The 13,408-nt window shown below is 44.0% G+C and overlaps 1 protein-coding gene across 2 annotated transcripts in view; it reads left to right on the forward strand.

Annotated features, from left to right (window-relative positions):
- The window catches only part of LOC143336876 (zinc finger protein 385A-like), a 28,414-nt gene that overhangs the window by 1,974 nt on the left and 13,032 nt on the right, over positions 1–13,408 (forward strand). The window contains exons 1-2 of one of the 2 annotated variants that reach the window (XM_076757165.1): positions 1,880–2,347; positions 12,718–12,863. In XM_076757165.1, the coding sequence (XP_076613280.1) occupies positions 2,338–2,347; positions 12,718–12,863 (156 nt within the window). In that variant the 5' untranslated portion in view covers positions 1,880–2,337. Of the gene's footprint in view, positions 1–1,879; positions 2,348–12,717; positions 12,864–13,408 lie in introns of those variants that run through there. The other variant, XM_076757164.1, reaches the window with a different exon arrangement.

The following is a 13,408-nucleotide window of genomic DNA, read 5'->3' on the forward strand; positions in this document are numbered from 1 at the left end:
AACAGCAGTACCAGTTTAAAAAAAGACCACGTTTAATTATAATATTGTTTAGGTTTTCTCAAGAAGTGCTGAAAACAGTTTGATGAAGTAATGCATTTTTAAAATATACTTGTGCATGCAGGTTAGAATACGGCATGAAGCTGTGTGAGAAAATCTGAATTTTTCATACGTTTCTTCTCTTCATCGTTGCCCATTTGGACACTTTAACCTGTAAGTGGCTGATTTAACACATGCTTAAGGCCGTTTCATCAGCGTTACACATCAAATGAAGACTTTATTAAACCTTGGCAGGACTCCTCAGGACTCACTCATTAAGGATCACGGCTAAAATTAGAGCTCAACTAGCCTGTCGACACAGTTATGGCCTCCTGGGGCGGCGTGAGAGAATGATAGGATTGTTGAGGTCACACGCACGGAATCACACGCATGCTCACAAAGGTCTCCTGACTGCACAGCATGCTACTTACAACCCTCATACAAACTCACTACATCTATGCATTTAAGTTATTATTTTTTATGAAACATTTCAGTATATTTTCTGTGAGAAGGGGAATGCAACTCTACCTCGACTGTATATGCTCTGTGCTTACTGCGTTCTGTGCTTTTGCAAAACATGGTTATGTTGCTCACCAGAGTGAGAGTTGCTTTTGCATATATCTGAATTTCAGCTGATTTTTTTAAGGCCATAATTACATTTACGGTGTTCTATCAACCTGCTGTGCCTCCACAAGTGAGCAACTTCAAGCCTGATCATTCCTTTATCAAGACACACACACACACACACACATACATGCAGGATGGTGTGTCACCTGAGCCCAGTGGTCCGGTTTCAGTTTTCCATGGTGACATCCATTAAAGTCATGCTGTGTCTGCCCCTTCACCCTCAGACAGCCACATTAGCACCTGGCCCATTGGCCACAACAATACACCTACCTGCATTATTCAACATGACTCCACTAATGAGGAAACCTTATCTCAGAGACACACACATGCACAAAACCCCTATCCTGGGTCCATATAAGCTTTAACACACACACACACACAGAGGCTGATTTACTGCATGCACTTTTTGTTAGGATGACTATTAAATTATGTAGAAATGGATCACTTCATACTGCATAAAGCCTGAGGTCATCCAGAAGCAGTGCTGCGTGATCTTGTGGGAAAGAGTTTGATGAAGTCTTGAATACACATTAGCACAGCGTTCCACTTTGAATACATTATTCTGGTAAATGTTGGTACAGACGTGCGTGCAGCGAGCTTAGCTTTTGAGCTCATTCAGCACTCCCTGCCTGTCAAACAGCTGTCAGCGTGCTCCTTCATCCTGCTGTTCCAACACTTCTTCCACATTTCCTCACCCTACATTTTCATCCCCAGTCAGTCTGCATTAACCTCAATCTCTCCTCCCCTCCCTCCAACGCTTCATCAAGACTCTGGAGCTGTCAGTCTCCGTCGCACCTCCGTGTCTGTGTTTTTGTCTCGTTCACACAGTTGTCTGCAAGGGCAACGGCTGTATGAGCTCGGTCAGCGTTTACAAAATTTACCCTGCTCTTCGTGTGAACACTGGGAGGACGTTGTGAGGGCTGACATTAACATACTAAAGACATGTTTCAGACATGTCAGTGTGAAACACGAGGCAGAGTATAGAGGGAGACAAGGAGAGAGGAAAAAATCACCACTAGTAAACAGCAGAAACAGGGTGACAGAGGGAGAGGGAGAGCAGAATCGACAGCAGCATTATCACTCTGCTTCCTGATTCAAACACCCCAAGAAAACGCTCAGCACCGACTGCTCTCATTGGCAGAGCCTCCAGCCAATCACGGCTCAGGAATGCAAGGTGCCTTTAGGTTATACCCAACCCCAAAATATGAGAGAGAGCGAGAGAGAGAGAGGGTGGGAGAGAGAGGCATGCTGTGGTGCAGAGGTTCTTCCAGTGAGGCAGGACTCCATCTCAGCTGTATTCTCTGGTGTTCCTCCTGCTGGAGTGAATATATAACAGTGAATAAATTACAGGCTTTCTTTGCAGTAGACTGAGCGCATGTTGTGTTGTGGTCAGGGCTGCTGCTGTGCTCCTCCTCTGGCAACAGCTGGCTGGACAAGAAACGTGTGTCGAGAGCTGCAGGAGAAGCATCTCATGTGAGCGAGGCGAGCAGAGGAGACACACCGTAGGGAGGCAAAGTGAAGGTTGTGATGCACGATGTCTTTTCCACACTGAGTTTTGAGAGCCAGAGAGGTGGGCGCCTGAGGCTTGAGTCACGTCAGTAGCTGATCGAGGGAGAGAAGAGTCGAGCAAGAAGATACTGTGGGAAAGAGAAGTTGACAGTGGAAGGATACAGGATGATCTTGGGTAAGACAGCATCAGACAGCTTTTCTCTCTCTGCTCCTCTTGATCCGATTGATTTGTTTTCTACAGTTACGCTCCTCTTCTGTCAAGGCGATCACTCATCTCTGGCACAAAGTTTCGGCTGCATGCGCGACTGTCTCAAACTTAGATGTGTCTTCGATTATCTGTTTATGTTGTCATGCGGTCATGTAGATTTGACAAAGAGCAGTGAATGACGGAGGGGTTGCCCTCTTTACATAATCTGTAGGATGGTGAGGGCAAGGCTCCTCTCTGTTTCTGTTCATGTGACGTTCCTAATAGTACTTCATTCTCATTAACCTGTCTGTTCATGAGTCCTGAAATCGTCACAGTTATCTTTTTTTAGCCAGTCCAACACAACAACACACAGAAGATGGGAATATCCCAAAAAAATGTAAAACACTCTTACTCTGCAACACAGACACACACACACGCCCACACACAGACACAGGAAGACAGAAAATTGCCATCCATAGACAGAGAGAAGATTTAGTACCACACAGTAAGTTATTCTGGCAATTCAGGAAACACGCCAAAATTATCTGAAAATACATCCAGAAGAGGTCATATTTCATTTTAAGTACTCTAACCTGACCCTCGGTCAAGGCATGTCATGATTATAATCTAACTTCGGTGCGTTATATGATCAGTCATCTCAGTTTCTCATTGCCTAAATTGTAAGCACACTCACCACTGACAGGATGTAAAACTCCATGTCATTCATCAATGCAGTCCCGTGCCTCATCAGCAAGCTTCAGTATGAAGCAGAATCAGGAAATCAGACACCTCTCAGTTCATATGCTCATTTTGTCCAGCGAGTTTTTATTAACCAGTCTGTCATTCACTCAGTTTTCATACAGGGCTCCAACACACTGCATCTACCCAGACAAGCTACACACATGTGCACGAGTGTAGATTTTGTGTCCTATTTGCACATACATGTAATAGCATTAAAAGAAACACTAAAAAGACCATGGACCTTCCCTGAAAAGCTTTGATGGGTTCAAAAGCTCTGCACCAAACAGACTTAAAATACAACAAAATAAAAGATAAATGCACCAAATTTAACGTTGTCTTGACTTCACAGTACCATGGTTATAATTTAAACATACTTATATGCAAATAATGTTTTGTAAACAGCATTCAGTGTGTTCAGTTTAATTGTGCTGATGTTGATCACTGCAGAATATTACAGAAGTGGCTCTTATTGAATGAAATACACAAGGGACTGTTGGTGCAGAATGAGCCTGATAAGATGCACGTCCTGCACTGGATTTTTGTTCAATTTTTAGCAGTGTGACGCAGTCACATACAGCAGACTTTAGCCTTCAGCATTTTACTTTCACACTTAGTGTTTCAACATTTTATCGCTAATTTGATTAACTACACTGACCTTGTTCCACGTACTTGTGTGTTGACAAAATATTAGACTACTTTATTTTTGTTTGCTTGCTCTTACCCCTGCTCGAGTCCCCCTGTGATCTGAGAGTGAGTTTGAGCTTGTGGTAATCCCTCCCCGGAGCTGAAGCTTTAACTCTGTGTGCATTAGACACTAAACACACTGACACAAGATCACAACAACATGAGGCGATGGGGTTTTATATACTGTATTAGTTTCCTTTTACTGAGCTAGAGATGTAAGTCCAGAGACCAAAATAGTTTCCATGAAAGACGAGGACAGCGACAGTGCTGACAAGAAAAGATGGAGGGATAAACACAGAGGAACAGTCTCCTCTCCGCTCCATCCACGCCACCGCCATCTGAAAACTGTATTTCTTTAAATGAAAATCAACATTCAAACATGTCGAGACCAACTGCAGTGGAGTATGAAAGAACTGTGCTGAAGCTGGTTCATCTCCTTCGGTGCAGAGCAGTGTGGAACGCAGTTTAGTAACTCTTGTGTGATTTTAATGATGAATATTTCAGACCCAGAGGTTTGAGGTCTTTATTTATTTAAAAAAGGGCCAAGGCCTGTTCTAGTCTGACGCAAAGACCTCACTCAGCACTATGAAAAAACATTTCTGGCTTGCATCACCGCTCAGTACAAAGTAATCCATAAATGTGTGTGCGTGTCTTTGTGTGCGCAAACCTTCCCACTCATCAATGTCCTCTGAAGGAATCACAGGTGCATGTTGTCTCCGATAAACAACGTGACCTTTAAATCGAGGCAATGCAGTGATGGATAAAAAGTACTGACATTTAAAATGGAGAAATGTGCCTGTCACTCTGCATGTTTGACAAACTGACACATATTTCATACGTCTGTGGAGGCTGAAACTGCTGCACTGAACAAAAGCAGCACTCGTAAGCAAAGACGAGAAGGTCAAACAACCGTGAGGGTCTATAGTTACAGTATATGCACCATACAGTCTGTCCTCACGAGACAAAGCACTGGACTTGTTTAAGGTTTATCCAGCGACCAGGTGAATTATGACTCTCATCTGCTGAAACACAACGCAAAAGCTGTGGAGGAGCTTGACGTGGATGGATGGGCAAAGCAAGCATGTGACTTCACACATTTTCCTTTTACTGCAGACATTCAACAACAACAACCCTGTTTTACGATCTTTCCCATCTTAACCAGGTATTTCTTCTTTTAACCGTGACCACAACCTTTCCCTCACACTGGGATCGGACTACATGATACCAGCCCGATAAGGGTCCAACCCAACAGACGTGGGTCGTCGGGAACATATGAATGCTGAGCAGTGAGACAGCTACTTGCTTTAACTGGCGTATTTTGCCATAGTGGAAGACAACAAAACTAGTGTGAAAGAATTTCGTTTCTTGTTGTCACCTCGTTTGACAACTTCTACGATGACCCATAAATTGTTCTTCCAATAGCATTTAATGGTTGCAGAAGGCAAACTATATTGCTGGATATGTGTCAGATCAGAAAATGTTAGTGTTTCAAAAGGCAATGACAAAGATATATTTGTCATTTAGGCTCGAGGACTTGGTGACCGTAATTATAAAAGTAGAAAGTCCTTGAAACGTGCAGCACAGAACACTAATGTCTGTCATTTACTGCTTCCAAGAATCAAGTGGCAAGAGGGCACAAGGGCTGATCATAAAGTCTCTGTTGTTTGTTTTATTATTGTCCTGAAGGTATGCAGACCACAGCTGAGCCAGCAGCCTGACTCTTACACTACATAACCCTTGCGTGTTGCTTCAAGACCAAGCTATAGCATAAAACCACACTCTGCCCTTCAGGCTCCAATCAGCTCCCAAAATATAGCCTGTAATTTCTGCCTCTGCGGTAAAAGACAATATGATATATGGATTTCAGCGTCATACGTTCTCTTTTTGTTCTATTTTGATTTTTCTGTTTGTTGAACATTAAGCATTCATTGCCTTTGTGTCCTCTCTATTGTTTAAAATCATAAGGAGATGCACCTGGCTTCTGCACGTCTGATGCCATTGTTGCGTACGTGTGTTCACCCACATGTGCCTTTGTGTCGCTTGCGAGCTTGCTTGTGTACTTTACATGCTCAGATTTCTGTGGGTCTGTATCTGCAGTCGTGTGTTCTTCCAGCTCCCAGCAGGTGTGTAAATGGTTGAACAAACAGAATAATAATGTGCGGCAGGGCTGCGGGTCATGTTGACATGGTGGATCTCTTAATGGCCTTACTTTTCTCAGCGTGGTTTCATGAGGTAGTGCTCTCTGTTTGCCTCAAACTGTGCTACATCATGACTGCAGTGTAATGAAAGAGAAAGTTGGCAGCCAGATTCAGGATGTTCCGTCACCTCCCTAAAGAGCTGAGGCCTGAGAGGAGCTACAGATAGGCAGATGTTCACGAGCCTCTGAAACAAAGCTCTCCAGTTAACATTCATACAACTGCCCTGAACTCAAAGGCACAGATGGATTACATTGATATGACTATTTTCAAAACATAAATATACTATATATAATATATAATAATATACAGTCTACCATCTTTCCTTTACATTTTTGTCTATTGTGACATTTGGTTACAGGCAAAAAGCAAGGCAACATTTAGACAATGCATGAATCAAAAATAAGCCTTGAAGGTTAAAATAATGACTATTGAGGTTAAAGTAACTTCGCTGTCATTCTTACAATAATAAAGGCTTGATTAAGGTTATGGAACAGTAGTGGTCATGCTTTAAATAAAGCCGCATTGTCCATGTCCAGTGTTTTGTGACCCATCCATCCACCTCAACCTCCTCCACATGCAAACTTTGTTACTCTATAACAATGTCACCTGACTTCCTCCATTGCTCCCATCATAATTAATACGGTCTCTATAGAGGGATTTGTCACTTGAATGTAAATAGATGACATTTTGGGGCACTTGCTGAAACAACTCATGCAGTCATTCCCTCTTGGGAGGACGGTCTCAAAATGTTTCAAATTACAGAAAGAAACAGAGCCCCTGGAGATGGAGATCTGTCAGTCTGAGCTGACACAGATGGATTTGGTCGCTATTTGCTAGCTAGCTGCAACTAAAGTCTGTATAGGTCAAATTCATGACAATAATGCAAGGCAAAATGTCCACAACCTCTGTTTGAGCACACCTCAAGTCGAACAGACAGTAAACACAGAAAGTCACTGGAAATCCAATTTACCTGCAAAGGTTGTTGCTTTTGTTTCTACTTTCCTGATGGCAAAACATTGGTGGAAAAATTTGTATAAAATCAACCTCAGCTTGTCTCATATGATGCAAACACTGAACAGTGCATGAAGTAAAAATACTGCAAAACGAACTGGCAACACGCAATGCTGCAAGTATATATCAAAAATGGACCGTACATGACCCATATTCCCACCTTCATGTCTCAGGACTTGTGTGTATGCTTAAAACAAGACATGACATGTAGACAACCTACAGGGACAGCAACGAAATAACCCCAAATTGTTCATGCGTGTATGACATTTTGCATTTGACAGCCAAAGGTTAACCCCCATAAGCAGCTGTACCAACTGGACTGCTTTCACCACTTTGACAATGCTACCATGGGATTTTTATCACATGTACAGCACAGTCCGTCACATGCTAACGTTCAGCCGTGCAGACTATAACTACTCTCTTCAGTCTTCTGTACATTAACCTGCAGGTTAACACGGCTCTTTACCTCCTCTGGTCACCTTGAACTCACCTCAAAACATGCGGCTCCCTCCCCCTCCTCGATGCTTTCCTTCTCTTTCCACCTCATCTCCCCTCCTCGTCCAGACCTCTTTTCCTCGCTCAATCGACTCCATCCTCTCAGCCCCACTGCCATTATTTCCTACCAAACTCCTATTTGCTTGTCATCTCCAGTTCCTTGCCAATCAAGGAGTTTTTACCTCTTTATGCGGTTTCATAATCTGGCACTACGGAAAGACAAGACAGAATTTTTCATGAGAAATTGTTAGCAGGGAAAAGTCCAAACACAGCAATGTGCCACCATCATTACATAATGATTTTAATTTTAATGAGAGCAGTGCAAAATCTGGTGGGGAAAACAAAAGTCTTCATTAATTACGAATACTGCATGGAATCAGAGTGGAGCTGCAGAAGGACTAGATGATCTCAAGAGCACTGCATAAAAACAGACACACGCGCACACACACACACACACACACACATTTCGGGCAAAAGAGGACTTCTGAGAGTTCTCTGGGAGGTGGCATTTAAGCCTGGCCACTGGGGTGCAGAGCATCTATCATTAAAACAAAGTGCAGACTGAAATCAACTGTGCTCTCCTTCACCAGCACTCAGCTCTCCTCTTCGCCGTGTCCTTTCCTCATTGTCCAGATCTCACACAGACAAACACAACATTAATCAGCATTGAGCCTATAAGTTAGTCCTTTCAGTGCATAATTCATTCAGACTACAAAGGTTTGTGTGTGAGTGTGTGTGTACTGTCGTCTGTCCCCTGCTTAGGTTGGAATAGCCGCCTTTGACTTGAGGGTAAGCTGAGCTGCAGTAAATTGGATTTCATGCTCAGTCCTTCACAGTAGCTGTATGCGACACTAAGACAGAGCCATCTTCCCCCCGCAATCACGACAAAGTTAGCGCTGTGTTTCTTCAAAGGTTAGTCCCTCTAACACAGTTGCATTGCATTTACACCACATGGGAGAGAGCTGATGCAACAAATCATTTCAAGTATTTATTTTGCAGAGAACTGGTTACCATGCCAAATGCCAAATGGTGGCAGCTCGGCATTCCGCAAAACAAGAAAAAGGAGTCATAAATCAATTTGAACAGATGATGATCATCGACATACTAATGGTGTCACAGAATGCTGCATCAATTCTTTTTCACACAAAACTTGGGGGGGAAAAACAGCCAGAGCCCAGAGGATCCAGTGGTTTTCGGGTTAATAGACTCACCACAGAGTTGTCCCTCTCCGCTGCGGCAACAGCGAGGGGGTTTTTGTCAGGGGAAGGCTGGCTAATCTGCCACAGAAGCTCATTTCAGAGGCTCCTCTGCACAGCAGCCCATTTAGATGCAGATGTGAGGCGGCTGGCATCGTGTGCAGAGCCGGTACTCTGAGCCGAGGGGCCTGGAACTAAAGATGGCTGCATTTCTTTTTTATTTCTTTCTTTTTTCTTTTTCTTTGGAGGGACCCTGCAGTGTTTCTGCCCCTCATCAGACTTCATTCTGTTAGACAGCATGTCATCCAGTCTCCTGTCTGCTTCCCTCCTGGTCACATCATGGAGCGCAAAGATGGAGGCAGACAAGGAATACAGAGAGGCTCCAGCAACGTCACTGACATTGACATTACCTCTGTGATCATTAAACTGAAATTGGCTAAATGAATTGCCAATTTGAGAGGCCTTAGTCACAGCATATTGGTGTGTGCATGCCGGTGTGTGCACACGTCTCTGGGCTTGTGAAATCTACTGTGACGATAAGATTCTGTCTCTGGTTGTCTGCTCCCCCCCCCCCCCCCCTTGCATCTCTTCATTTCTGTCCAACTACCTCTCACACACAATCTACACACAAATTCAATAAGCCATTACACAAGCATTGATCTTTTTCTCACCCAAACATTTGCATTAGAAAAAAAAGGCAGTAAGATGAGGGGCTGGGTGAGACAGCGCTGTCTGTTCATTTTTGTGGAGAGAAGGAGCAATAGGTGGCGAGGCCTGGATTTATAGAGTTTGGCAGCACTTTAACACTTTAACGCTCCTCAGAATGTGTCCAATCAATGTGCTCCCTCCCAGCGTGGTCGCTGTTGAAGAGACGTGGCGTTCACTTATCTGATGTCATTGTAAATCACTCAGGAGGAGGGCAGGTCAGTGGACGCTGCTGCTGCTACACTCACACCGCATCGAGCTGCCGTGGGATGGTGCAGAGTAATACCCTGAAAACACTGCGTGCCAATGTTAAATACATCGCTCTATTGTGGGTGCCTGCACAGTAAATGCAGATTTATAAGTAACAGCAAGCATGCTTTGACCTTTCAATTGTAACGCGGCGTAAAATGAGCTGCAGATTTACCAGAAGCGTGGCAGGAATACGGTTCACTAACCAAAGACAAAACACAATGATGATACCTCTGAGCCTAAACGTTATTGTCCCTTTGCGTGCTTTGTTAACCACATTTTTAATTGCATCTCAGACATTTTCCACGTTATAGGTAATCCTGGCTTTTAGTCTGGCGATTCTCCAACAAATCCCACAAGAAGACCAAAACCATGAATGAACTGATGCTACTAACAAGTATGTGTGCATCCTGTCATATCTCATGCCTGTGTGCCATAGGCCCCCAGTGCTCCAAAAATGATTAAAAGCACATAAATGAGCCACACTGTTGCATTGGGTAACATGTTCCATTACTACCATGTGGACTGTAGTTCATTTTGAGTCAATCCCACAAACACTATCCTGCTGCTGTAAATACTCACTAGCTCACCAAATGTGTATTAATCCACTGCTGAAAATAGTTCCCAACAAATGCACGATTCACTCCTGCTTTTCCTGACCGGTTTTTAAAGACTCACGTCAGTAGGAACCGCAGACAGGCTGGGGAAGTCAGAGTATCGAAGGATGGGCTAACACGCTGACATCTTCGGGCTTTTCATGGCTTTTGTTGTCTTTAAATCCCAAGAAACAACAAAAAAAATATAAGAAAATCACCATTCGTATCCTTTAATATTTCAAAATTGAAAGCAGGAATAAAAAAAATACATCAAACATGTTATGATCATTTAAAAATAGTCCCAGATTGCTTTTTCATCCTTATCTTGCTATTGCTTACACTCATTCCTTCAGGATATCTGGTGTTGAGCGTTCACTCATTCCTACATGTTCGTATGTTGGTGTGAACTAAGGTGTGTTATTACCGCTGGTTTTTCACTCAGCACAGATCTTGCTGTGGTTGGTTTGGAGAGGTGATAATGGCCACCATGTGAGCTGTGGGATTCATGGCATGTCTGAAGGACATTTAAACCGTGACCCCCACTTCTTCTTTCCGCCCCTACCTTCTTAAACCCCCTCTTTCTCATGCAGCGTATGCAAAAGCAGTCAGACACAAATGACAGTAGCTACAGCTGAGCTTCAGCTGCCACAGCCTCCCAAGGACCGAGGAGGAATGCCAGAAGGAGAGACTTTCCCCTCCATCTATTTTTGATCCTGACAGCACATTCTTTACGTCTCCCCTGCTGTCAGTGAAAGGAGCCTCCTCTGCTGTTACCAAAATAGCCTTTTCTTCTCCTCGTTCTGACAAGTGACCAGTTTTTCTTTTCAAATGTAACAAAATTGTTGAGCAGTCATCACAAAGCGGTGGCAATAAAAGGATGATGATTGCATATAATCTCAGGAGAAAAGATTATACAAATTCTCTCTGCACAGCCCGATTGGGCCTGAAGCACCCTGCTGGTTTTAAGCTAAAGAGAAGAATAAGTACGGGAAGTGGAAAGGAGAGAGCAAACCAGAAAGAGGATGAGGAGTAACAAAACAGCTAGAAGGACTGGTGCTGGAGAGAGGAGAAGCACAGGCTGGGGAAACAGAGGCAGGCAGACAGAATAAGGGACCATGAAATGGGGATAGAAAACTGTGCTCGGTGAGAGCGAGACAGAGGGAGAAATGGAGGAAAGGCGGATATCTGCAGCACCCCAGCTGCGAGGCTTAAGGAGCTTAGCCCTCCTGCCCATCACAGAAGACACTTCAAGTGCAGGCATTCACCGCCGCTGAGCTACTACTGAGAGAAAAGTGAGCAAGAGACGCAGAGAGAGGAGAGGTGTGCGTGGGCAGTGGAGCCCAGTACGGGCAAATGACGCAGAAGATGAGAGTTCAGATAAATTTAAAGAGTGAAGGGACGTGTTTGACAGCAGGAGCTTCGTCTGATATGTTTAGCTTTAAAGACGCAGGTTGACATTTTAGGAAATACTCTCATTTGCTTTCTTGCCGAGAGTTAGATGAGAAGATCAATACCACTTTTAAGTCTGTAAGGTAATTTTGAGGCTATAGCCAGCAGCTGGTTAGCTTAGCACAAACACTGGAAGCAGGGGGAAACAGCTAGCCTGGCTCTTTCCAAAGGTAACAAAATTCACCTACCAGCATCTCTGAAGCTCAGAAATTCATATGTTGTGAGGACAGTGTGAGGACAAGATGAGGAAGGAGAAGGACCCAAAGCAAAAGTTTGGGTACCCTGTACGGTCAGTACTTAGTAAGAGTCTTTCAGCTCGTCTACTTCTGTGAGATTCTTCAGTCGTCTTGAATACGCTGCTCTTTTCAGGTCTATCCACAGGTTTTGATTTGCTTTTCTAGCAATCCTACAAGTAGTTGTCTCTGAAAGCTTTCCTGGTCTTCCAGACCTCAGTTTGACCTCCACGTTCCTGTTAACTGCCATTTCTTAATTACATTACCAACTGAGAGCTGAACTGAGCTACCTGAAAACACGTTGCTGTGTTCTTATAGCCTTCTCCTGCTTTGTGGGCATCAATTATTTTAATTTTCAGAGTGCGAGGCAGCTGCTTAGAAAAGCCCAATGACTGCTGATTGACGGGACAACGTTTGAGGAGTATTTATAAAGCTTTAAAAATGTTCATCACCTGCCCCCTGCTAACGGTGATTAGCGGTGAAGAAGCCACAGTGCTAACCAGGTCATTTAGGTTAGAAACCTAATTGGAGGGCTCAAATCTCTTTTGCATGGTGCTTCTTTCCCTTTCTCACCCTAAAAAAATAACAGAAAAAGAAAATGTACAAAAAAAAATAAACTATGTTGCAAATTTAACAGAAATTTTGATCCGGGGTGCGCAAACGCTTTCATGCCACTGCACTCTCAGAAAGAAAGCACTTCAGTGTATTTCCAAACGTCTCACTATCATATTATTTATAGGGCTTTGTGCTTTTTTAAATTTTTTTAAATCTCCGATTTCCCTGTTTGTGCATCCATCACAGGAAGCGTAAACCGACCGGGGCCGGTCCCTGCCTTCCTCAGGAGCCCGCCTGTCATCCCAGCCCCGCTGGACATGAAGCCCTTCCTCCAGTTCCCCCTGGAGTCGCCTCACCCAGCCAGCATCGGCCTCTTCCACAACTTCAACACGGTGAGCGCTCGCAGGCATACCTGCACACAAGCATGAATGCACACGTGTGCCCACACGGTGTCTGGGATTTGTTATCATCTTGCTTCACTCAACAGAAGGCAGAGCTGGTATTCAGTTGTGGTTTTGGAGCGTTGCCTCCTGAGTGATGACAAGTGACAAGTGCTGAGGATTTATACTGGATAATCCAGAATGATAAGGCGACAGCTGTTTACTTTTTATTTAGCCGAACGAGTTTCAGCATAATTGAGAAAATGCCCGCCGAGTGTTTTACTGCAATAAAATGAGTTACAGCTAATCAATTGTATAAGAGGCACAGGCCGTATTCTCTACAGTCAGCATTTTCTGTCGCTCCCTCTCATTTCCAGATTGGGTTTCATGTGAAGGTCAGTGTGGCGACAAACACGGTCGCACGTGCACCGCACGCACGCACACACATACACACACCATCATCGAGCTCATCTTCATGCGCTCAGGCAAAATGACCCTTCCGTAGGTTAATGATTCATCCTGCTTCGGCGAGGACATTGAGTGTGGCCGCCAACGCC

Source organism: Chaetodon auriga, chromosome 2 (assembly GCF_051107435.1).
Source record: "Chaetodon auriga isolate fChaAug3 chromosome 2, fChaAug3.hap1, whole genome shotgun sequence".
Classification (NCBI taxonomy): Eukaryota; Metazoa; Chordata; class Actinopteri; order Chaetodontiformes; family Chaetodontidae; genus Chaetodon; species Chaetodon auriga.